Source organism: Geotrypetes seraphini, chromosome 10, assembly GCF_902459505.1.
Source record: "Geotrypetes seraphini chromosome 10, aGeoSer1.1, whole genome shotgun sequence".
Taxonomy (NCBI): Eukaryota; Metazoa; Chordata; class Amphibia; order Gymnophiona; family Dermophiidae; genus Geotrypetes; species Geotrypetes seraphini.
In genome coordinates this window covers 101,768,277-101,794,637 of record NC_047093.1, presented here as the reverse complement: position 1 = coordinate 101,794,637, position 26,361 = coordinate 101,768,277, and the positions used below count along the sequence as shown (strand labels likewise).

The 26,361-nt window shown below is 44.1% G+C and overlaps 1 protein-coding gene across 2 annotated transcripts in view; it reads left to right on the top strand.

Annotated features, from left to right (window-relative positions):
* Nucleotides 1-26,361, top strand: part of EXD3 (exonuclease 3'-5' domain containing 3) — a 411,655-nt gene that overhangs the window by 74,684 nt on the left and 310,610 nt on the right. For both annotated transcript variants that reach the window (XR_004540939.1, XM_033961769.1), the window contains exons 4-5: nucleotides 7,280-7,450; nucleotides 19,293-19,433. Coding sequence is in view for 1 of the 2 variants with exons in the window: in XM_033961769.1 (XP_033817660.1) it covers nucleotides 7,280-7,450; nucleotides 19,293-19,433 (312 nt within the window). In the remaining variant the exon portion in view is untranslated. The remainder of the gene's footprint in view (nucleotides 1-7,279; nucleotides 7,451-19,292; nucleotides 19,434-26,361) is intronic.

Sequence of the window (26,361 nt, the reverse complement as noted above, 5' to 3'; positions counted from 1 at the left end):
CAGACATTGGATGTTAGTTGAGAGGGGAGAGCAGGTGCTGAATGGAAGTGGAGAAAGAGAACACATACTGGATGGAAGGAGAGAATAAAGAAAAAGGGTACCAGGAAGTGACGTCTCTGTTCTCAGTGTCAGTTCAGTCTGTGTAGTGGTGCTAGGTATACAGCTGCTCTCTTCTTGTTCAGTACATAGCAAGCTAATATATATATAGTTGTTTAAGCATTAGGTGTGTTGTGTGCGCAAAAATCCACTGTGGTTCCTGTTAAAGTGACTCCCTCTGCCGTTTTTATATTTGCAGATACTGAGGGTTTTGTTAAAGTGACCCCCATCTGCTGTTCTTATATTTGCTCTTATTTGGACCTGCGTCCATATTGCAAGTATGCAGAAACTCTTGCAGCACACACTGTGTCCTGAGCAAAAGTTTTGTCACTGAATTGCTGAAGGTTTTGTAAAGTGACCCATCTGCCATTCCCTTTTTTTGTTCATATCTTGCCCTGCCATAGTGCAAATGTGCATTGAGTATCCAACAGGTTCCCACTTTCCCACTCAAAAGTCTTATTCATAGGTACTTTAAATTTTTTCCAACCGTTTTACCAACATGAGTAAAAAAAGTGTTCAGAAAACAACACTGCTCAGTTATTTCAGAAAAGAGACGCCAAAAAATGAATGAAGATACAGTGTCAACTGCTGATATAATTTCAGACATCAGGGGAAATCTCTTCAGCACACACTCTGCCAATTGATAAATCTAAGCACTGCTTATCCTGCATAAACAAACAATGGTTTAAAGATTTTGATTGGCTAAATGTCAAAGAAAATGGTATGTGGTGCTCATTGTGCATGAAATATTCAACCCCCCTTCCCCAAGGAGGGAGTTACCTTAGGTAAATGTGCCATGCATAAGAATTCAAAAAGAAAGCTTGCTGGACCATGAAAAAAGTAACACACACATTTATTCTGTGGCCTGTTACATTTTTGTTTATGTAGTGGATACCATGGTGTGAATGGCTGCTTTATATTTTTCTTTTTATTCTCATCAATAAAAAATTGGTTCAATCTTAAAAAAAAAAAAAAAAAAGTAAAACATATTGAGTCTTTTGCTGACCTTTTAGGAAAGCATGTACTAGAGCAAACTGGAATCGGTCAAATTGAAAGATCTGTATCTGTGCTAAATAACATACAGAGAGATGCCTTTGTGGGAACTTTAAGATCCATGTATTGGTTGGCAATGAGTTGCCACATATAACGGTGTTTGACAAGCTGCGGGAGCTATTAAGGAAACCGCTCAGCACTGAGCAGCAGCGTCAAATCACTCGCCTGCTCGTGCTTTTCAGCGCGGCCGAAGACACTCGCGGAAGTCTGTTAACAGCGGAGCAGGAACTTGGAAAGTTTACTTCTGCCCGCTGCACCTCTACCGGGGATCGGCGGTAGAGGTATGAGATTGGGGCAGGGTGCAGAGCCTGGGAGGGAGGGAGGGTGCAGAGTCTGACGGGGGAAGGAAGGAAGGATGCTGGGTGCAGAGTCTGACAGGGGAGGGAGGGAAGGAAGGAAGGAGGCTGGGTGCAATGCCTGACAGGAAGGGTGCAATGGGTGCAATGCCTGACAGGAAGGGAGGTCTGGGAGTAATGCCTGGGAAGCCTGGGTGCAGTGCCTGACAGGAAGGGAGCTGGGTGAAATGCCTGACAGGAAGGGTGCTAGGTGCAATGCCCGACAGGGGAAGGAGGGAAGGGTGCTGGGTGCAATGCCTGGCAGAAAGGGAGCTGGGTGCAGAGCCTGACAGGGCAGGGTACTTGAATATTAAGCCGCCCAACTTATATTTGAGTCAACCATTTTTCCTCCTTTTGGGGGGGAAAAGGAGGTCTCAACTTATAGTCGGATCGACTTATATTCGAGTATATATGGTAACCAACACACTGGGTGAGATTAAGAACACTATAGGCTTGAAAACTGCTAATCTGGTTGGACTAGGGTCAGATGGAGCGGCTGTTATGATCAGGAAACAGAAAGGTGTGGCAAAACTGCTTAAAGATAAAACATCTGGACTTGGTCAACTACCATCGATATGGACTCTTGGTCAGCAGCCATTGATTGGTTTTTGCGAGTGCCCAAGCAGCAGCTGTTGTACCTTATTTAACAAAACTGAATGACATCTTAAGGCAGCTATTCTATTTCTTCCAAAATTCTTCAGTTAGGATGGCTGGTTTAATGAAAATCCAAAATATTCTGAACATTCCCCAGATTAAGCTGAAAATGGCCAGTGACACTAGATGGCTGTGTCATGACTGCAGTACAGTCACTACGACAGTGTACGATGAGTGTCATAGCTGTCCTGGAAAGAGAGGCCACTGAACAAAATTACATCACAGCTTAAGGATTAAGCAGATGTATTAAAATGTACAATTTTGTTTCCTCTCTGATGATGCTTTCAGACGTATTACCTTTGTTGTCCAACTTATCTAAGGCTTGGCAAAGACAAGATGTCAGTCTTACCGAAATTGAGCCAATTTTGCTCTCCACAGAATTGTCCATCATGGAGTTGCAAGACACTCCTGGGAGATATTTTCAAAGCCTTCATCATTGTCTGGCAGAAGAATGGTCAGATCTCAGCATTGTTTATATACAGAGTGATGTAATGTCATTCAAAACTGCAATATTTGACAAATACCTAAACACCTAAATGCAAAATTCCCTGACATACCAATTATTTCCAGCTTTTCAAAAGTTTTCAATGCAGAAACTCACGATTCAAATGAGTCTGCTGAAATTCTTTTCTATCATTACTCCAAAAATGGTAGCCCTCCAGTTTAAAAAGTAGCAGGTAAGAATGAACAGTTGCGTCAAAAATTATCAGAAGTCAATCATACAAAGATTTCAGTCCAAAATTGATTTTACTAAAAATGGCAACATCAGAGCTCAGTCATTTCCAAATTTAGCCAAACTAGCTCATATTGGGCTAGTGATCCCAGTGAGTACAGCTAAATGTGAAAGAGGATTTTCTGCCCTTAAAAGGATCAAGACATGTTTGAGAAATCGCATGAATCAAAGCACGCTAAATAATCTCATGCTAATCTCTTTGGAGGGCCCAGATCCTAGGGACTTTGATTATGGGAAAGCTGCAGACAACTGGACCTCTAGGAAGAAAAGAAGAATAAATATTTAACTGATGACACCTTCTGCATATGCAAGTTGGCTTTGAAGAATATTTTTTTAATTTTTCTTAGGTTTCCCATACTTTTTTTTCTATTGTTTTCACTTTTCTTCCTGACTGCGAAAATACTTGTGCCTCTTGATTTATGCCATAACAATTATTTTAAATTTTTGTTAGGGTTGCAGGATCCTGAATTGGATACTTCTTAAATTTAATACAAAAATATTCTGGCACAAGTGTTAAACCTTAAAAAAGGAAGTCATATTGAGCATTGGAAAATAATTAATAATAATTAACTAATAAAAATAGTGCACATTTAATTTTTCCCACTACAAAATTTCTCCATCCCGCCCCACCTAGCTACGTTTTCAAGCCACCTGGCTGGAAAAAATTTCTGGGGAGAACATTGCGGGATGGGGTCATACTGGACTTAGTGCTTACAAATGGGGAAAGTATTTCTGATATTAGTGGGTGATCATCTGGCATCCAGTGATCACTGTATCGTACAGTTTAATATTAAGATGGGCTCATTCAAAAGTAAAAGCTCTAGACTTTTAAAAAACTAACTTTATGTGGATGGGGGATTACGTCAAGGAATTGTTGTCTGGATGGAAATGCCTGGAAGGAGCAGAAATGCAATGGGCAAAACTGAAAAGAGTTATTGTATGGGGACAAATCTTTTTGTGAAGCAAGTAAGTAATAGTAAGAGTAAAAGAAGGCCACTTTGGTTCTCAAAAGTAGTAGCTCAGAAGGTAAGGAAAAAGAGGTTAGCTTTCATAAATTATAAAAGATCACAGAAAGAAGAAGACAGGCAAAAAAAGCTGCAAAAGTTAAGAGAGGCTGGTTGAGCAGTCAGGAAAGCAAAGATGCAAATGGAAGAAAAAAATAGCTGACACGGTAAAATGAAGAGACAAGACATTTTTAAAAGATATATCAGTGATGGAAAGAAGTGCAAAAGTGGCATTGTGAAACTCAAAAGTGAAGGGGAGAAATATGTAGAAGTTGATAAAGAAAAGGCTGAATTGCTTAACAAATATTTCTGTTCTGTGTTCACAGCAGAAGCGCCAGTGGTAGACCCTGATCAATTTTCAGAAGGTTGTGTTAATGAGGAACTAGCTAAATTAAAAGTAGACAAAGGAATGGGGCTGGAGTTAGGAGTCAGGAGTTGTACCAGAGGACTGGAGAAGGGCAGATGTGGTCTCTCTCCATAAAAGTGGAAGTAAGGAAGAAGTAGGGAATTACAGGCCGGTAAGTCTGACTTCTGTGATAAACAAATTAATGGAAATGCTTTAAAAACAGAGAATGGTGAAGTTTCTGGAATCTGGAGGATTACAGGAGAAGAGGCAACATGGATTCACTAGAGGTAGGTCTTGTCAGACAGATCTGATCAATTTCTTTGATTGGGAGACAGAGAATTGGATAGAGGTAGTGCACTAGATGTGGTATATTTAGATTTTAGCAAAGCATTTTACTGTGTTCTACTCAGACATCTACTAAAGTGAGTGCCAACAGGATGGGCCCCAAAGTGATGGACTGGCTCAGGAACTGGTTGAGTGGAAGACAAGAGGGTAGTGGTCAATGGAGATCACTATGAGGAAAGGGGTGTTACCAGTGATGTTCATTAAGGTTCTGTTGGCCCTGTTCTTTTAACATTTTTATAAGCGATATTGCTGAAGGGTTTTCAAGATTTGCCTGTTTGTTGATGATACCAAAGTCTGCAATAGAGTAGATACCCTGGATGGTGTGAATAACATGAAGAAAGATCTAGCGAAACTTGGTCTGAAATTTGGCAGCTAAAATTTAATGCTAAGAAATGCAAGGTCATGCATTTGGGCTGCAAAAACCCGAAGGAATGGTACAGTTTAGGTGGTGAAGAACTTAACTTTTGTGCAGGACAGATGAGCGGGACTTGGATGTGATTGTATGTGATGATCTTAAGGTGACCAGGTTAAAAAGGTGATGGCGAAAACTAGAAGGCTGCTAGGCTGCATAGGAAGAGTTATGGCAAGTAGGAAAATCAGTTATTGATGCCCCTTTATAAGACTCTGGTGAGACCTTATCCTATATAATAAAACCCTAGCCGCACATGCGCACTCCTACTTGCGTGTTCCGTTTTCCCTGTTCCATGTTCTGTAGGTCCGTGGCCGCAAGAGTGCGCATGCGAGAGTCCCCAGCCCCTACCTACACTCGCAGGATTGGCCGCCAGTGCTGGACTCCCTGCTCTCTGCTCTCCACAGGATCGTTAAGTCAGTTATCCCGACGTCTGACCGGCTCACTTAGTCCCTTGCTGCCCCCCTTCCCTTCCCGTGATCCGACCGGCTCACTTAGTCCCTTCTTGCCCCCCCTTCCCTTCCCGCGGTCCTGACTCCAAACCTGCTGACTCCAGCAGCACTCTACACACGCTGCTTCGGGGCCTTCTACTGCCCTGATTTACTCTGGAACGTCCCTGATGACATCATCAGAGACGCGGCAGAGCAAATCATGGCAGTAGAAGGCCCCGAAGCAGCGTGTGTACAGTGCTGCAGACGCTGCTGGAGTCGGCAGGTTTGTCGGGACCGCAGGAAGGGAAGGGGGGCGGCGGTAAGGGACTAAAGAAGCTGGCTAGACCGCGAAAAGGGAAAGGGGGGGGTAGGGGAAACGCTGCTGCTACACAGGGAAGTGGTGTGGGGGGAAGGAAATGGAGGGGAGGGTATGCTGCTGTGGCTGCTGCACAGGGAAATGGGGGGAGAGAAATGCTGCTGCATAGGAGGCAGGGAGAGCGACAGACAGATAGAAAGAAAGACAGTGGGAGGAAGGGAGACAGAAAGAAAAGAAGAAAGACACAGGGGCAGGGAGAGACACAGAAAGACAGACAGACAAAGGGGGCCAGGGAGAGAGATAGACAGAAAAAAAGACAGCAGGAGGGAGAGAGAGACAGAAATAAAGAAAGACACACAGACATATATTCTAGCACTTGTTAATGTAACAGGCTAAAATACTAGTTTAGAATATTATATATTATTCTGGAGACCACACCTTCAAAAAGATATAAAAAGGATGGAGGCGGTCCAGAGGAAGGCTACTAAAATAGTGCGTGGTCTTTGTCATAAGGCGTATGGGGACAGACTTAAAGATCTCAATCTGGATACTTTGGAGGAAAGAGGGGAGATATGAAAGAGACATTTAAATACCCATATGGTGTAAATACACATGAGCCAAGTCTTTCATTTGAAAGGAAGCTCTGGAATGAGAGGGCATAGGATGAAGTTAAGAGATGATAGGATGAAGTTAAGAGTAATGTAAGGGTGCGTGGGACAGTCTCCCGGAAGAGGTGGTGGAGACAGAGACTGTGTGTGAATTCAAGAAAGCATGGGATAGGCACGATGGATCTCTTAGACAGAAGAAGAGGTAATGATTACTGTGGATAGGCAGACTACTTTATCTGCCATTATGTTTCTATGATTATAGAAAATTACCACTGAGACATTCTGCTTTATGCCCTATGCAGCAGATGATATTGCACTTTTTTGTGTGTATTTTGGAGGGTAATTTTGTATCTGTGCAACTATATAAAGTCACCTAAGGAGTGTCTGATAGAAGCATATTCTGTATTAAAAAAGGAGGCAAACAATTCCTACTTCTATGTTTCGTAGGAAGGAGCCTAGGAGCAGTCAACCATAAAGAAACCTGCAATTGCAAGGAAATCACCTGAGGCGGGTATGGTTAGGGTTATCAGATTTTCCAAATGGAAAATCCGGACCCATGGCTCTGGCCCCCAGGCCTGCATCGTTCTGGCAGGCCATGCCACGTTCCGCCCCAGGCTTGCCCCCTCGACCTGCACAAGAAATGAGCGACTGATGGCATTCACGCTTGCGTGTGACGGCAGTGCGTTGCATGCGCGAATGCTGTCCCAACGTCGCTCATTGCCAGAAGCTTGAAAGCTGTCCGGATCCCTGGACATGTCCTCAAAAGGAGGACATGTCTGAGGAAATTTGGGTGTCTGGTAGCAACAGATTTATCTTGAAATATTTTCCAGATTCCTTTGTGTTCAGAGATGTTTAAGATTAAAAGGAAGGTAGGGCCCTGCTGACTCTCCTTTGCTTCCTTCCCCCTCACCCCCATTCTTTGACATGACAGTATGTTTTTATGTTTCAGCAGCTCAGGAAACAAGCTGGAGGGGGATTTGCTACCCTGGAGGACCCGCTGACAGGACTTTTGGATATGTTGGAGAGTTGCAGCAAATGGAAGGGGAAAGGGCACTCCCTGGGGTATTTCATCCTCAGTGAGTTCAAACAGTGGATAAAGGATCATCCCTCTGTGCAGCAGGTCAGAGAGAGACTGACAGACAAATATAGGCTGCTGTCCAGGTTTCTTTGAGCTCACCAGGACACTTTTGTTTATCTTTTGAGTTGTTGTTTCATTTATTCTCTCTTTATTTTAATTTCACTCTGTTTTTTTGCTTTTGTTATCTGTATCCTTTCTGTTTTCTTTGCCAAGGATTCCTTGGCAAAGAAAACAGAATTCTTAAATCTCAAGTTCTAGGAAACATCTGTCAATTTTTTATTATTGCCACTTTATGTTTCTGACTATGTCTTCGCAAGAAATAATTTTACCAAAAGATATTACCGTATTTTTTGCTCCATAAGACGTACTTTTTTTCCACCCAAATGTGGGTGGAAATCTCAGTACCTCTTATGAAGCGAAGATGAAAAATTTGAATCCCCCATATGGCTGCAACACCCCCCCCCCCGCGCACCAGCTTTTTAAACACTGCCCGCTGCTCCCCACCCCTGTACAATTGCAACCCCCCACAGCCGCACCACTTTTCAGCCGCACCACCTTTTTAAACACTGCCTCGCCACCCCCGTACAATTGCAACCCCTTCTCGCTGCAGCCGCACCACCTTTCAGCCGCACACCTTTTTAAAACAAACCATTTCGCTGCCGCCGCTGTTGTCACCGTCACCGCTGTCTTCACCGCCATACCTTTTTCAAGCCTGGTGGTCCAGTGTATATCCCTCCCTCCATGGCTCTGCATTATTTTCCGGTAGCAGGCGCACGAGTCAGGAGTGCGGCAGTCAGGCCCAAGCTTTACACGCTTGCGCTTGGGCCCGCACCACTTTCTTGAATGGCTGGTGGCAGTTCTTGCGGGACTTGCAAGAACTGCTGGCAGCCATTCAGAAAGCGGTGCGGGGCCAGGCGGGAATGCGGAAAGCTCACGCCTGACCTCCGGGCTCCTGACTTGTGCACCTGCTGCCGTAAAATAATGCAGAGCCATGGAGGGAGGAAGGGAAGAATTAGAAAAAGTACGGGCTTTTTTTTTAAATAGGTACAAGGGGGTGTATGATAGAAAAGGTACAAAGGGGGTATGATAAAAAAGGTACAAAGGGGGGATATCATTAAAAAGCTACAAGGGGGTATGGTAAAGGTACAAGAGGGGGTATGATTTAAAAAGGTACAAGGGGGGCTATGATAAAAAAGGTACAAGGGGGGCTATGATAAAAAAGGTACAAGGGGGGCTATGATTAAAAAGGTACAAGGGGGGCTATGATTAAAAAGGTACAAGGGGGCTATGATCAAAAAGGTACAAGGGGGCTATGATTAAAAAGGTACAAAGGGGGCTATGATTAAAAAGGTACAAGGGGGGCTATGATTAAAAAGGTACAAGGGGGGCTATGATTAAAAAAAGTACAAGGGGGGCTATGATTAAAAGGTACAAAGGGGGGATATGATTAAAAAGCTACAAGGGGGTATGATTAAAGGTACAGGAGGGGGTATGATTAAAAAGGTACAAGAGGGGGGATGATTAAAGGTAGGGGGGATGATTTAAAAAAGTACTGGGGGGTTACATAGTGGGGGTATGGGGCCTGCCTGCCTCTCACTAGTCCTGCTTGCATGCCACTAGGCCTGCCCGCCCTGTGCCCTGACCCAGCCTACCACTAGACCACCAGAGGGGGGACAGGGTGCAGACCCTTGCAAGGAGTGTGGAGTTGGGTGCAGAGCCTGGCAGGGAGAATTTGGTTCAGTATGGCTTTTTTCTTGTTTTCCTCCTCTAAATATAGGGTGCATCTTATGGTTAGGTGTGTCTTATGGAGCGAAAAATACGGTATGAACTTACTCTGGTAAGCTCTTTTCCAGTAAATAGGTGAGACATTCTAGACCAGATGGGCAGGATTAATTTTTCAAGGGCCCCTAGGCACACAAGTACACTGGGCCCCCTGGCCCTGCCCTGCCCATGCCCCATCCCCATTTATCTGTTTTCTTATTTACTTCTTTATTTCCACTTGTATGTCTTTTTTATTTATTTAAAACAAACAGATTAGCATACAAGTGCATAGTTTTCTTCTATGCACCCCCCAAACATCTCTGAACAAATTTCCCTTCCTTCCCTTCTCACCTACTTACCCAGGACTTTAACTCTGAACCCTTTCCATATGTATATATTGAAAAGCAGTAATACTATCTGAAATATAATTCTATATTAATAACCAAGTTTGCAATGCCTCTCAGTTTGCCTCACTCTGTCGACCAACTGTAACCCATATTTATGTATAAACAATCAAATCTGTAACTCCTCTAGTGCATTCCATTCCATGTATGTTAACTTGTAACGAAACAACAAGGCAAGCAGTCCACCAAAGAATCCAACGTGGAACAAAAGAAGATCGGCAGACAATAAGGAGATTCAAATCAGGTTTATTTAATAATAATAATAACTTTATTTTTCTATACCGCCATAATCTTGCAGGTGCTCCCAAGAACTATGCCCGATGCCTTTCGCCAAATAAGGTTAGTCAACGCTAACAGAAAACCATGTCTTTCATACACACAGAGATACACCCTCACCCAGTGTGGAATAAGTAATCACAAACTAAAAATAGAAATATGCAGATAAAGGCTAAACTGAACCGCCAAGAAGCCAAACTGCATACAGTGAAACACCACAGAACAGTGATACATAGCCCCCTAATATAGCAGTTGTAAATTTGAAAAAACTGACAATCGCCACTTTACAAATTAACAAATAGAAATAAAACAGAAATTGAAAATAAGAATATACCATTTTATTGGACTAATTCATTTTTCAATTAACTTTCAGAGGCCATAGCCTCCTTCTTCAGATCAGTATAGTATACTGCTGTTGCATTATACTATCCTCAACATGAGAAAGGAGGTTTTCTTCTCTGTAAGTTAGTAAAAAAGTATTAAAATTAGTCCAATAAAAAGATTACCTTATTTACTGTTTATAAAAGTTTTATCAATACAATTACAATACTATTTTATTCTAAAATAACAACAAAAATTTTTTTTTCTACCTTTTGTCTTTTCTGCTTTAATCATCTTGTCATCACTCTCTTCTTTCTAGCCAGCATCTGTCCCCTCGCTCTCTCTCTCTCTTCCACGCAGCATCTGGCCCTTTCATTCAGCCTCTGCCCCTTCCATCCACAGTCCACCCTCTCCCAGTTCCATATGGCATCGTCCCTCTTTCTATGCTCCTTCCATAAACTGTTTATTCTGTGCCCCTTCTCTCCTTTGTACATGATTCATTTCAGCTCTGCCACCTTCATTTTTCTCTCTCTGTCACTACCCCTTCCTCTATGCTCTGGCATATCTCTCTTCTCCTTTCTTTCCTTCCCACCCCACGGTCTGGCATCTCTGTCTCCTTCCCTTCCCTGATTCCCTGGCACCTCTCTCCTTTTTTTTTTCTGCCATCTCTCCCTCCCCTTCCATGCTCTGACATCTCCTTCCTTTCCCCCTTCCTTTTCCCTTGGTCTGGCATACCTTCCTCCTTCCCTTCATGCCCTGGTATCTCTTCCTCCCTCCTTCTCTTCCCTCCATGCCCTGGTACCTCTTCCTCCCTCCCTCTCTTCCCTCCATGCCCTGGCACCTCTTCCTCCCTGCCTCTCTTCCTTCCATGCCCTGGCACCTCTTTCTCCCTCCATCTCTTCCCTCCATGCCCTGGCATTACCTTTCATTCCTTCCTTTCTCTCCCTCCCTTCCTTATCTTCCTTCTCCCTCGCTCTCTCCCTCCAGTTGGGTGCAGCAATTCTCTCCCCCTGTGCTCCCTTTCCTCCTATCACCCCGTCTCTGGTCGGCAGTGCAGCCCCTAAACAAGTGCTTCAAGGCCTGGCATCATGAACTTCTTCGGGCAGCAGCATTCACAATTTGCTGCTGTTGCCGGCTTCGGGCCTTCTTCTCTGTTGGATCCTGCCTTTGTGGAAACAGGAAGTAAGCAGGACCCGGCAGAGAGGAAGGCCTGAAGCCGGCAACAGCAGCGAATTGTAAATGCTGCTGCTGCCCAAAGAAATTCATGATGCCAGGCCTTGGAGCACCCGTGGCAGACCGCTACTCCGCCCCCCCTCCCCCGGTAGCTAAAATGTTCATAAGAACATAAGAATTGCCGCTGCTGGGTCAGACCAGTGGTCCATCCTACCCAGCAGTCCGCTCATGCGGCGGCCCCCAGGTCAAAGACCAGTGCTCTAAATGAGTCCAGCCTTACCTGGGTACATCCCAGTTTAGCAGGAACTTGTCCAGCTTAGTCTTGAAACCCTGAAGGGTGTTTTCCCCTACAACAGACTCCGGAAGAGTGTTTCAGCTCTCCACCACTCTCTGGGTGAAGAAGAACTTCCTTATGTTTGTACGGAATCTATTCCCTTTCAACTTTAAAGAGTGCCCTCTTGTTCTCCCTACCTTGGAGAGTGTGAACAGTCTGTCTTTAACTACTAAGTCTATTCCCTTCAGTATTTTTAATGTTTCAATCATATCTCCTCTATCTCCCCTTTTCAAGGGAGAAGAGGCCCAGTTTCTCCAATCCCTCACTGTACAGCAATTCCTCCAGCCCCTTAACCATTTTAGTCGCTCTTCTCTGGACCCTTTCGAGTAGTACTGTGTCCTTTTTCATATACAGTGACCAGTGCTGGATGGAGTACTTCAGGTGAGGGCGCACCATGGCCCGGTACAGCGGCATGATAACCTTCTCCGATCTGTTCGTGATCCCCTTCTTAACCATTCCTAGCATTCTGTTCGTCCTTTTTGCCACTGCAGCGCATTGTGAAGACGGCTTCATCGACTTGTTGATCAGAACTCCCAAGTCTCTTTCTTGGGAGGTCTCTCCAAGTACCGCCCCGGATATCCTGTATTCGTGCATGAGGTTTTTGTTTCTGAGATGCATCACTTTTCACTTATCTACGTTGAACCTCATTTGCCATGTCAATGCCCATTTCTCAAGCTTGATTGTGTCACTTTGTAGATCTTCGCAATCCCCCTGTGACTTCACAACTCCGAATAACTTTGTATCATCCGCAAATTTAATCACCTCACTTGTTGTACCAATGCCCTGCTGGTGACACTCTTCCAGTCTGAGTATTGCCCATTTACCCCCACTCTCTGTTTCCTATGCTCCAGCCAGTTTTTAATCCACGTGAGTATTTAGAAACATAGAAATAGACGGCAGATAAGGGCCCACGGTCCATCTAGTCTGCCCACCTTAATGTCCCTCCCCTACCTTTGCTCTGTGAATAGATCCCATGTGCCGATCCCATTTGGCCTTAAAATCAGGCACGCTGCTGGCCTCAATCACCTGTAGTGGAAGACTATTCCAGCGATCAACCACTCTTTCAGTGAAAAAGAATTTCCTGGTGTCACCTCGTAGTTTCCCGCCCCTGATTTTCAACGGATGCCCTCTTGTTGTCGTGGGACCCTTGAAAAAGAAGATATCTTCCTCCGCCTCGATGCGGCCCGTAAGATACTTGAACGTCTCGATCATGTCCCCCCTCTCTCTGCGCTCCTCGAGCGAGTATAGCTGTAATTTGTCAAGCCGTTTTTCGTATGGTAGATCCTTGAGTCCCGAGACCATCCGGGTGGCCATTCTTTGCACCGACTCCAGTCTCAGCACATCCTTGCGATAATGCAGCCTCCAGAATTGCACACAGTATTCCAGGTGGGGCCTCACCATGGATCTATACAATGGCATAATGACTTCCGCCTTACGACTGACGAAACCCCTTCGTATGCAGCCCATGATTTGTCTTGCCTTGGACGAAGCCTGCTCCACTTGATTGGCAGACTTCATGTCCTCACTGACGATTACCCCCAAGTCTCGTTCTGCTACCGTTTTTGCTAGGATCTCGCCATTAAGGGTATAAGACTTGCATGGATTCTGGCTGCCCAGGTGCATAACTTTGCATTTTTTGGCATTGAAGTTGAGTTGCCATGTCCTAGACCATCGCTCCAGTAGGAGTAGGTCGTGCATCATGTTGTCGGGCACTGAATCTTCGTCTGTTGTGCATTTGCCCACTACATTACTCAGTTTGGCGTCATCGGCGAATAATGTTATTTTACCTCGAAGCCCTTCTGCCAAGTCTCTTATAAAGATGTTGAATAGGATTGGGCCCAAGACTGAGCCCTGTGGTACTCCACTAATCACCTCCGTCATTTCGGAGGGGGTGCCGTTCACCACCACCCTTTGGAGCCTACCTCCAAGCCAACTCCCAACCCATTTCGTCAATGTGTCACCTAATCCTATAGAACTCATCTTGCTCAGTAACCTGCGGTGTGGTACGCTATTGAATGCTTTGCTAAAGTCCAGGTACACGATGTCCAGGGACTCCCCAATATCCAGCTTCCCCGTTACCCAGTCAAAGAAGCTGATCAAGTTTCAAGTTTATTAGAGTTTTAATATACCGACTATCAAGCAAATATCTAGCCGGTTTACATAAAATTTAAAAGAAAAATTTTTTTTTAAAAAGAGGTACAAATAATTATAAAATATTAATTAAATTAAAATATGTAGTGAACATTAATGACTTTAACGTAACAAACTGGATGGTGAGGGCAGACGGGGAAAGGGTGGGTAAAGTTACATTGTAGAGAGAAAAATGGAGATAGTAAGGTTAGGGTTATAACAAATAGGCTGATCAGGTTGGATTGGCAGGATCTCCAACCTGATCAGCTTCTTTGACTGGGTAACGGGGAAGCTGGATATTGGGGAGTCCCTGGACATCGTGTACCTGGACTTTAGCAAAGCATTCGATAGCGTACCACACCGCAGGTTACTGAGCAAGATGAGTTCTATAGGATTAGGTGACACATTGACGAAATGGGTTGGGAGCTAACTTGGAGGTAGGCTCCAAAGGGTGGTGGTGAATTTCACCCTCGATTCAATGGCTTGCAATTTTCCGATGTAGTCGTGGAAGCAGGATTGACTCCTGCGCCACACTATGGCTCAAAACGCCGCTGCGGACAGGGCCTACCTGCCTGGATCCAGAGTCTGTTTTCAAGTTTCAAGTTTAATAAGATTTGTTATCTATGCAAAATCATGTATTTCAATGCGTATTACAGTTTTCCAATACATACAATAAAAAAGGGTAGACAAAATATGACGACATATACAGATTAAATCTATTCTAACACAAACTGATACATAAAGGGTAAATGGGGTGGATTACAATCTTTAATAAAAAAAAAAAAAGGAACATTTAGGGAGGAACATGAAGGATGGGATCACATAAAATTCATTAAGATCTGGGGATTTTATGTTTGGGAAGTTAAGCTGTCTATATATTGAATGCATCTTTATATAGAAAGCTTTTTAAAGAACGCTTGAATTTTTCCAAGGATGATTCATTACATAGGTACAGTGGTAAGTTGTTCCACAACTGAGGAGCTATGACTGAAAAAATTGTAGATCTCCTGGTACCTATTATTTTTAGAGAGGGAATTGTTAGTAGATTTTGTTGTATCGATCTCAGTGCTCTAAATGGAGAGTACGGTATCAAGAGTCGATCCAAAAATAATGGCGTGTGTGATTGTTGAATTTTAAAAGTTAGCAATATGATTTTATAAGTTATTCTGTGTGTAATTGGTAGCAAATGTGCAGCTTGTAAGAGTGGTGTAACGTCATATTTTTTTTAACTTGTAATAATTTTTATTGCTGTATTTTGTATTATCTGTAACCTTCTTATTTCTTTATTAGTTATGCCATGGTATAAAGTATTACAATAATCTAACCTGGAAATGATTAATCAGTGAATAAGAATATTGAGAGCTTCGGGTTTTAGAACTTTTGATAATGATCTGATGAGGCATAATTTATAAAAGCAATTTTTAACTACTGAACTAATTTGATTATGATAGGAGAGTTCCTGGTCCAAAATTACTCCCAATATTTTTGTTGTAGTTACTGTTTGAAGAGGGATGTTATTTAGGAGTATCTGAGATGAAAATTTTGTTAAATCCTTTTTCCATGGGAAAAACATTACAGAAGATTTTGTTACGTTCAAGGCCAGCATATTGTCCTTAAGCCATTGGCTTATTTGTTTTAACTTGTTATTAATAGATATTATCTCATTTGGATCTTCTGAATTTAAAGGGTACAAAAGTTGAATATCATCTGCGAATGCAAATGAGGAAAATCTGATAGATTGACTGAGGGTTAAAAGTGGTGATAAAAAGATATTAAATAAGAGCGGGGAAAGAATTGAACCTTGCGGAATCCCAAAGGAATTGATGAAATTTTTAGATGTTGAGTTATTGAAAATGACCTTGGCTGATCGATCTTGAAAGTATGCTTTGAACCAATTTAGAACTTGGTTGGAAATGCCAATTGAAGATAATCTTTTGATAAGTAGATGATGGTCTATAGTATCAAATGCCCGCAGATAAATCAAGTGAAATCAGAAGAACAGATTTATGATGATCTAAGTGATACTGTATATTAGTTGTGAGCCCTATCATAGAATGTTCAGTTGAGTGATTTGATCTAAAACCAGTTTGATTGGGATGAAGGACATGAGTTTTTTCTACAAAGTTAGTTATCTGAATAAAGACAACTTTTTCTATTAGTTTGGCAAGAAATGGAAGATTGGCTATGGGACGATAATTCGATTCAATTGCAGTTGTTTCTGTTGAGTTTTTAATGATTGGTCAGATAATAGCTTCTTAGAAAGTTGGCTTGAACATTGTTGATTCCTACCACATGCGCTGCTGATAGCGCCTGAAGGTGACATTCTGCCCATTGAAACAGAAGATGGGCTTCCTGAGCCAGAGGGGTGCTCTTGGGGACTGACATAGGCTACTGCCGTCACATTGACCCTAACCGCTTGGTCTTCCAGAGTCTTTTGCAGTCGCGTCGGAGCCAGCTGAATGGCTCTCAGCTCCAACCAATCAATTGACCATTTCCTCTGAGAGGGTCTCCAAACACCCTTGAATGGGACAACGATTGCAGTAGGCTCCCCAGCCACGAAAGGTAGCTTCTGTCATCACGAAGATCCAGGAGGAAATCCACAGTGAACTGCCCCTGCAGACTAATCACCAATCCATTCTGGCTCAAGCCTCTAGATTCCAGGGAAGACAGACCTGTAAAGCATCTCTGTGCAGAGCCCAGCAAGAGAGTAAGGCATCCTGGCGAGGATGCATGTGAGCCCTCGTCCATGGCACTACATCTATAGTGGCTGCCACGAACCCCAGAACCTGTAGATAGTCCCTTGCCGAAGGATCCGGCAGCTCCAGAAGGGAAGCAATCTGGGCACATGGTTTGTCTGCATGCCTCTGGCAGCCATGTCAAAGCGAACTCAGATGTTCCAATGACTGCATGGGTGTCAGATTGCTCTTTCTGTAGTTCACAATCCAACCTAGGTCCACCAGCACCTGGATCACCTGATCCACCATGTGGCGACCCTCAGTCAATGAGGGAACCCTGATCAGCCAGTTGTTCAAGTAAGGGTGAACCTGCAGACCCATTTTACGCAGGTAAATTGCTAGGACCACCATCACCTTGGTGAAGGTACAGGAAGTCGTTGCCAGTCCAAAGAGCAGAGCTAAAAACTGGAAATGCCGTTTCAGGACATGAAAGTGCAAGAATTTTCAGCAGGCTGGAAAAATCAGAACATGCAAGTAGGCTTCTGTGAGATTCAGAGAAGCAAGGAACTCTCCGGGGCCATCTCTTTAATGACGATCGCATCGTCTTCATATGAAAGCGTGGAACTGTGAGAGCCATATTCATGTGCTGAAGATCCAGAATAGGTCTCCCATCTTCAGAGCCTTTCTTTGGCATGATAAAGTGTATAGAGTATCTGCCTGAGTCCTAGAGTTTGGGCAGTACTGACTCTATAGCGTGAATATCCAACAAGCATTGAACAATGGCTTGAACCTTGAGCGCCTTGTCCAGCTGCCCCATTGGATAGTCCACAAACCAGTCTGTTAGAGATCGGGCAAATTCCAGTTTGTAGCCTGACCGAATAATGTCCAAGACCCACTGGTTGGTCAAAATGTGAACCCATGTGGACAGGAACGTTGAGAGTGTGAAGAGAGGCATCCCTAGGCCTAGCGTCATTGCCCCTTGGCAGAATGTGCAGGATGGGAGGTGAATGACTGGGACTGCCTATAGCCGGCATACCTGGGCCAGGAACCCTAGAAAAATCTCTGCGATGTTACACTCTTATACGGTCGGGATTGCAAGAAGCCACGAAAATTAGAGCGGCCAGAACCTCTAGAGGTCCTGGCTCTGCTGTCAGGCAGGGTGTTAGGGCAATGGTCCACCACAGAATTCATGAGGTTGTCCAGGCCCTTGCCAAACAATAACTCACCCTTAAAGGGAAGTCTAGCCAAAGGAGCCTTGGAAGTGGAATCACCAGCCCATTGCCTGATCTAGAGCATCCTGCGGGCGGAAATGGAGTGCGCCAACACCTTTGCCAAAACCCACATAAGGGCATACAATGCATCAGCAACATAATTAAACCCAGCCAAAAGAAGTTGAGGAGGAGGATCCACAGCCTTACTCTCCAGCGTTCACAGTCGAGAGAGACAAATGTGTGTGACAAAGGACACCACCGAAGTAGCCTTTATTCCTAAAGTAGCTGCATCAAAAAGTCTCCGGAGGACACATCCCCACAGCGATCCTGCATATCTTTAAACACCACACCACCTTCACTGTGTAGAGTGGTCGCTTAGTCACCTGCGCAACCATAGAATCCACCCTAGGCTATCCCCGAAGCTGTTGGCACTTTTGTGCCAGAGAATACAAGTGAGACATGGTCCTCACTATCTTTAGAGCACCTTCCAGAGAATCAAATTGCTCTGAAATCAGAATGCTCATATCAGGGTGCCAGAGAAAGGTGGAAGACTATGAGCGCATACCACAAAGCCAGGAAGAAGTGGACAGAACCGGCTGGGTGAATAAATTCAACTCCTGCAAAGACTCTGAAATACGATGTGACAGACTCACAGACTTAATTAAATGCAGAACAGTTGGATCATCTCCAGGTTTCAAAATCGCAGAGGGGTCCGCAGACCCTGCACACAGTCCATGATCTCCTGCCCTGGAAAGTGCTGTGCCTGTAATTAAGTAGTCAGCAAGCTGGTCATCATCATCAGGATCTCCCAGATCAGACAATGGAGGAAATCATCTGACAGAGGAGGATGTGTCCATAGAAGCTACGCCACTAATAAACGCATCTGAGGTGGAGCAAGACTGCGCAGGGGAAGAACACTACTTTGAAACTTATTCCACAAATGTTTCATAAATTCTGAGAAAACCTCCGGCTCCTGGGGCATAGTCACCCTTTGATGACTGAATTTTGTGTTTCTTAGGCTGCGGAGGGTCTGCAGCCAGTCACATGGAATTGGTAGTCATGCCAAGTCCTGAAAATAAAGAAGGGCTGCCCCACTGGGCTAGCCGAGCATTTGGTCACCTGCTTCAGGGGAGAGGCTAAGCTGGACGCTGCCATCTATTCCAGGCGCACTACACAGCATGTGGTGCAAAAACGCTCTGGAGGCACAAAATGTGTGCATTCCTGGCAAGAATTCACATCAGGAGAGCCCTCCATCCCAATATGTTTTGAGGCAAAAGTTGCAGTTTTGGAGGGAGCTTTTGAAAAAAAGATTGCTAAAATCCAAGATGGCTGCCATTAAGAAAATCATACAAAAAATGCAATATTTTTCACAGTAATTAAACTTTAAAATGGTGATTTTAGGATTTTTCAGGAGGGGGAACATGGGGGGGGGGGGGGGAGACATGCAGAAACCCTCAAAACTTTGAATTTCAAACCTCCCCCAATTTACCTCACCTCACTATGACCTGTGCTGGAAATGTGCTGCAGCCTGCCTCAGTTGTCTTTCAGTAGCTGGAATCAAAATCGACCTGATGCATAACTGTACTTCCACCCCTGTAGATCAATGGATGTGCTCAGGGACTGGCGGAGGTGAGAAGACATAGCCAGCAACCTGCGAGATTCAGCCAAGTCTCAAACGAGCCTGTGCTCGAACTCTCGTTCGGGAGAAGAAAGATGGGAACAGTCCTGAGCTCCTATGAAGTAAGTGCAGGCTGGCTGACAGGTACCACCAGGGATTAGCCTGTCAGCTGCAGACCGAAGTCTGTGTGATCTTAATGCAGGCAGAGCTGAATAATTGCTCCGAGCAGCAGAAACCCTGAAAAAGAGATGAAAAATACACCGAATAAAATAAATTGTGGAGAGTAGAACAAACACTCCTGCAGGCACACTTGCAGAAGGGAGAAACTGTAGGTGGAGTACAGTGAAGTACTGCAGAAAAACAAAGAAAAAATAATCCAGAATGGATTCGTTCTGCAGGTGGTACGCAGCCATGGGGGAAACTACCCATCTGTCTAGAACAGGGATGTCCAACCTTTTGGCTTCCCTGGGCTGCATTGGACAGAAAAAAATTTCTAAGGCCGCACAAACACTAACTGATGAGCAAAAAAAAGGTTGAGCAGGTCCCAAATTTGCAATCACTAATATAGAAGATGTACATATCTAATAATAAACCTTCATTAAAGGGACACTATGGACAGGAACACAAAAAAGCAGTAATACTTAGCCTGACTGAGTGATCCTCCACATGCACCGCTGACAGTGGGAGTAGCCACAGGCTTCCGCATCCCCACTTTGATGAGCAGGGATGCGCGCTTCTAGTTCTCTCATTCACTTCTATTACAGCTATGGTGAGTCTTTTCAGAGGTGATCCTCATCAGAGCGGGGATGTTGAATCAGCTGTCAGCAGCGCACATGGAGGATCGTTCAGTCAGGGTAAATATTACTGCTTTTTTGGGCTTCCCACTTTGAGCTTAGGCTCCCTCAAAATGAACATCTCTCCTGCAGTAGCTAGTAGGGATCCCCAAGCCTCACCAACGGCCACTTCCTCCCCCTTCAACCTCCCAAGTTCTGCAGCTGGCAGCAATATTGCAGAGCTGCTGCCTTCCCTCCTCCCTATCCCCCTCGGCTTTCATGCATGCTTGAAAGCAGTGGGAGCTTCAGGATATTGCCATTGGCTGCAAAGCTTGGAGATTTTGAGTTGCCAGACTGGAGGAAAATGTCTTCAGTTGGCAGGGCTTGGGAATCTCAAATATTTATAAATTGCACTCAGGCAGGGAGAAACTTTGGTGCCCATTCACTAATTTTGGGCTCCAGTCCCTCCCCCAAATCAGCTGTATATGACTATGCCACTGAATACAAAAATAATTGTGATGCACATATCCCAAAGCTAACATATTCCAGTTAATAAATTCAAAATAATTTTTTCTACCTTGTTGTCTGGATGATTTGTTTTTCCATCATCTTGGTCCCAGTTTCTCTTTCTGCTTTTTGTCTATCTTCAATTAATTCTCTTTCCAGTGTCTGCTGTCCATTTTTTTCTCCTCTTCTCTCGTTATATTTCCTTCTTATGCCTGTCTCCAATGTATTGATTTTTCCTTTCCAGCTTTATTAACTTTTTCTTTTCTTTTTTGCCTCTGTCCTCTCAAATCTTGCCTTCTTTCTCACCCTTCTTTTTTTAATATTCAGCTACCTCTCAATTCTCCATCTTCTCTCAGTCCCTAGCTCTCCCATTTCCCATCTCACTCCTTTCCCAGCCTCCTATTTCCTGCTATCTACTCCCCATTACCACATTTCTATCACTGTACTCACTGCTCTTTCACTCATCTTGTTATCTCCATTTTGACCTCATCCACATGGTTCATCCCCTCCCTCTCTCCTCTGGTCAGGCTATAACTCCCTGTCTCTTTTTTTCCATCTCCTAGCATCTTCTTATCCCAGCTCTCTTCCCTCCCCTGGGTCCATCTCTGCTCCTCTATACCCATGGTCCAACATTTGCTCCCTCTCTTTTTTGTTTTTGTTTTTCCCTTCCCCCCTTGATGCTGAACAATGAAATGGAGGAGAAAAAAAGAGAGATGCTGCATCTCTCTGTCTTCCATCCACAGGCCTAACATTTCTCCCTTCCATCCCCAGATCCAACTTATCTCCCTTTCTCTTCCCAACTGCCCCCATCCCAACTCTCCCCCAGCCTGCCTGCCTCCCTTCCCCAGGTCCACCATTTCTCCCTTTCTCTTCCCAACAGTTCTCCCTTCAAGTATCTATTTCCCTCTTCCTCCACACCACCCCAGGTCCAACTGCTCTCCCTTCAGACATCCCTGTTGTATACAATTTGCATTTCATGTTCTTTCCTCTCTAGTTTCTTTTCTTTTCTTTTTTTGTTTTTTTGAAAATATATTTATTGAGGAACAATGCACATCTGCATTTTCCTTGTTTGCTCGATTTATTATCTGACTGACATGGCTGTTTTCATCTGCTCTTTTATTCTTCCATAATTTGATGGCATTTACTTTGCTAATGAGCATACTCATGGGCAAAGTTTGGGTAGAGCACACAGTCACACATGTAAATTATAGAATTCTATTATTTGCACATGTACATGCTACCATCTAGGTGTACTCTTCAATTTCAGAACAATATCATGTGTATATTCATTTATCTTTTTTATTCAGAAGTGCCAGTTGTTAGCCAAGTGTTTTCAATGGCTAAGAACATTTGTGTGGCATTGGCCTCCTCATTAGCTCCGTAATTTTTATTTAAGTAAATTAAATGTTTTAAGTGCTCAGTGCTCTATATTGCATCAATTTCATATGATTATTATGATACAAAGCTAATAAAAGCTAAAACTTATCTTTGTTTTGCTGTTTGTTCGACATGTTTGGCCCGGAGGCTGTTTCAAGAAAAGTCCCCCTTCTATATTTACTCTGCACCATCTGCTCATATACACATGATACTGTTTTGGATTTGAAGAGTTGTTAACTACAGTATCTTACAATTGACTGCAAGATATACCATCTAGGTGTAGACATTAACTCCAATTATGGGGCTGGTATAAGTGATTATGCTTTAAATGAGAGCATTTTTTTTGACCATTTGTACTAGCATTCTATAAAGAAAAAGTAGATGCCTATTTTTTATTTATAGATTAGATGTAAAATAGGTGCCATAACCAGCAAGCATGGTTGGTGCCTGTTATAGAAGTACTCTCTATATGTCACTCTTAAGCAAGAAAAAGAAGAAACCCAGGAAACATATATTATTAAATTGTCCACAAGTGAAGAAATGAATCCAAGACTTACCTAAGAAACAGAGGAAATATTTTAAACCTTAAAGATTATCCAGGATCAACCCCCCCCCCCCAAGCCATCCCTTACAACGATGATAAGGCTCTTTCTTGTACAATTACATTAACATCTTCTATAGCCTTAAGAAAATCATCCAATTGTTTAGGATCAAAAAATTGAAACTGATTACCCTCAAAAGTCACAAAGCAAATACAAGGAAAACATATAACAAATTTAGCACCCAGGTCAAGAACAAAAGGCCAAAAAGGCCTTGTGCCACATTTGTGTAACTCTAGCTAAATTAGGAAATACAGTACTCTAATTTTTGAGTCAAAAAACAAGGCATCAAGAAATCTAAAGGAAAGTTTCAACGCTCCAACGCAAAAGTTACTACTTTAGTCATTCTATAACTATTTCCAAGAAAGATGTTAAATTCATTTTAACATTTTTAGATTTCACTATATACTGAGCTCTTATTATCGGTAGAAACCAAGCCACTTGGGATCTTCAGAATTTCCATAAAATATTGTTTTACCAGGAAAGAATAAGGGAGACTTTGGAAAGTTCAGAAATCTTAGATTATGCCTTCCAACTTGATTTCCCAAATACTCCAGTCTACGTCTCTTTAACTGAGGCAGTCTCACAACTTTCCATAATCTGAATCTTACCCCTCTTCTACTAAACGTGGTTTTAGCGCGGGGAGCCGAGCTGAATGGCCCGCACTGCTCCTGACGCTCATAGGAACTCAATGAGCGTCGGGACGTTCAAATACTTGAAGGGTATTAACGTAGAACAAAATCTTTTCCAGAGAAAGGAAAATGGTAAAACCAGAGGACATAATTTGAGGTTGAGGGGTGGTAGATTCAAGAGCAATGCTAGGAAATTCAACTTTACAGAGAGGGTGGTGGATGCTTGGAATGCACTCCCGAGAGAGGTGATGGAGAAGAAAACGGTGACGGAATTCAAAGAAGTGTGGGATGAACACAGAGGATCTAGAATCAGAAATATTAAATATTGAACTAAGGCCAGTACTGGGCAGACTTGCACGGTCTGTATATGGCCGTTTGGGGGAGGATGGGCTGGAGAGGGCTTCAATGGCTAGGAGGGTGTAGATGGGCTTGGAGTAGGTTTTGACCGAGATTTCGGCAGTTGGAACCTAAGCACAGTACCGGGTAGAGCTTTGGATTTTTGCCCAGAAATAGCTAAGAAGAAAAAAAATCTAAATTGAATCAGGTTGGGCAGACTGGATGGACCATTCGGGTCTTTATCTACTGTCATCAACTATGTTACTATGTAACTGTTATATTTTTAGTATGATTATTAAGTACAGTGTTCCCCTAGGGCCTTTTAGTCGGGCGCTCCGCCCGGCAAATTTAAATGATCGCACGGCTGCCATCTATCGCGAATCCTGCCGCTGCCGCAGCAGCTCAACATTAAAAAAAACCAAAAAACACCTCTCACTGGCTTGGAGATTTCCCCACCTTAGCCCGTAGCGAATTCATGCATCGGGGCTCTAAGGTGTGCGTGCCTGCTTCCCTTCTCTTCCCTCCGAAATTGGAAATTACATCCCGGGGGGGAGGAGAAGGGAAGCCGGCATGCACACATTCGAGCCCCGGAGCATGAGTTCGCTACGGGCTAAGGTCAGCGACGGAGGGAAGCTAAGGGAGACAGGTCAGCGACTTTGGGAAGCTTACAACTTACTGCTTTTATTTGCTTCGAGCCTTCCTCGCTGCCGGGTCCTGCCTACTATCTGTTTCCGCAAAGGCAGGACCCGGCAGTAGGAAGGCCCGAAGCAAGGAAGAACAGCAAGTTGTAAGCTTCCCTCCATCGCTGACCTATGGAAGATAGGTCAGCGATGGAGGGAAGCTTGCGACTCTGCCAATGGGAGGGATGGGAAGAGAAATGCTGCTGCTGCTGCACGCAAGGGTGGGGAAGGGGGAAGAGAAATGCTGCTGCATCCAATGGGGGAGGGGAGGGGGAAGAGAAATGTTCTGCACCCATTTTAGGGGGGAGGGGGAAGAGAAATGCTGCTGCTGCACCCAATTGGGGAGGAGGGAGGGGAAGAGAAGTGCTGCTGCAGCAGCAGCACCCAATTGGGGAGAGAGAGGGGAGAAGGAAAACCAGGGAAGGGAGAGGAAAGAGATGCCAAGACCATGGGAGTGAAGGAAAGGAGCTACCAGACCATGGAGGGGATGGGGAGGAGGCAGATGCCAGACCAGGTGAAAGGAAGGAAGGAGAAGAGAAGCCAGATAATGGAGTGGGAGGGGAAGATGGAAGGAGAGGAGAGAGATACCAGGGCATGGGGGGAAGGAAGGGAAACTAAAGAAGACAAAATGCTAGACTAGAGGGAAAGAAAGGATAGGAGGTGCCAGAGAAGGAGGGAGAGATAGGAGGGAGATGCCAGGGCATGGGGGAGAGAAGTGAAGGAGATAGAGATGCTATACCATGGGGTGGAGTAGGAAGGAAGGAAAGGAGAAGAGAGAGATGCCAGAGCATAAGGGAGGGGGTGAAGCTGAAATGAATCATGTACAAAGGAGAGAAAGGGCACAGGATATGCAGTTTATTGAAGGGACATAGAAAGAGGGAAGATGCCATATGGAACAGAGAGAGGGCGGACACTGGATGGAAAGGGCAGAGAGGGTGGACAGTGGATGCAAGGGGCAGAGAGAAGGTAGACAGTAGATTGAAGGGGTAGAGAGAGAGGGCAGAGGCTGGGTGGAAGGGGCAAAGAGAGAGGACAGATGTTGCATGGAAGGGAGCGAGGACAAATGCTGAATAGAGAGCGAAGAGAAGATGATTAAAGCAGAAACGACAAAAGGTAGAAAAATTTTTTTTTTGTTGCTTTACATAGAATCAAATAGTATTGTAACTATATTGATTAAAGTTTATAAATAGGAAATGGAAATAAGGCAATTTTATGGGACTAAACCTCTTTCCTCAGGTCAAAACAGGATACCATAACAGCAGGATACTGTACTGTAGGGGTGTCCAAATGGTTGATCGTGATCGACCAGTAGATTGCAAAGGCAATGTGAGTTGATCGCGTTGCCTTTGCAATCTTTTTCTTCCTGCCTCCCAGAGCCAGGCCAGGCGCGTACAAGTGCCGGACTCACAAGACTTCACCTCTGACGTCAATTTTGATGTCGGAGAAGAAGTTCTGTGCCAGCCAATCGCTGCCTGGCTGGCTGGGAACTTCCTCTCCGACGTTAAAATTGACGTCAGAGGTGAAGTCTTGTGAGTCTGGCGCTTGTACGTGCCTGGCCTTACTCGGGGAAGCAGCAGGGAGAAATGGGCATGGTGGCTTGGGGGGGTAGGGAAAGAATCAAGGAAGTGGATAAATTAGTGCGATGGCTTGGGGGGGTAGGGGGAAAGAGAAAGAAAGAGGCAGGTAGGGGGAGAGAGAGAGAGAAAGAAAGGCAGAAATAAAGAGGAGGGGGCAGTGGGAAAGTTAAAGAAAGAAGGAGAGACAGAAAGAAAAGGGGAGGGGCAGAAAGAAAGATATATTTGATTTACAGTCAGAAGAAGGAAGTGCAACCAGAGACTCATGAAATCACCAGACAAAAAGGTAGGAAAAATAATTTTATTTTCAATTTAGTGATCAAAATGTGTCCGTTTTGAGAATTTATATCTGCTGTCTATATTTTGCACTATGGCCCCCTTATTCTAAACCGCGATAGTGGTTTTAAGCGCATGGAGCCTATGAGGGTCGAGAGCAGCACGGGGCATTCAGTGTAGCTCCTTGCGCTAAAAACTGCTATCACGGTTTAGTCAAAGGGGAGAGGATATAATTGTCTATTTTTGTATAGTTGTTACTGAGGTGACATTGCATATTTTAAAGTCTGCCTTGACCT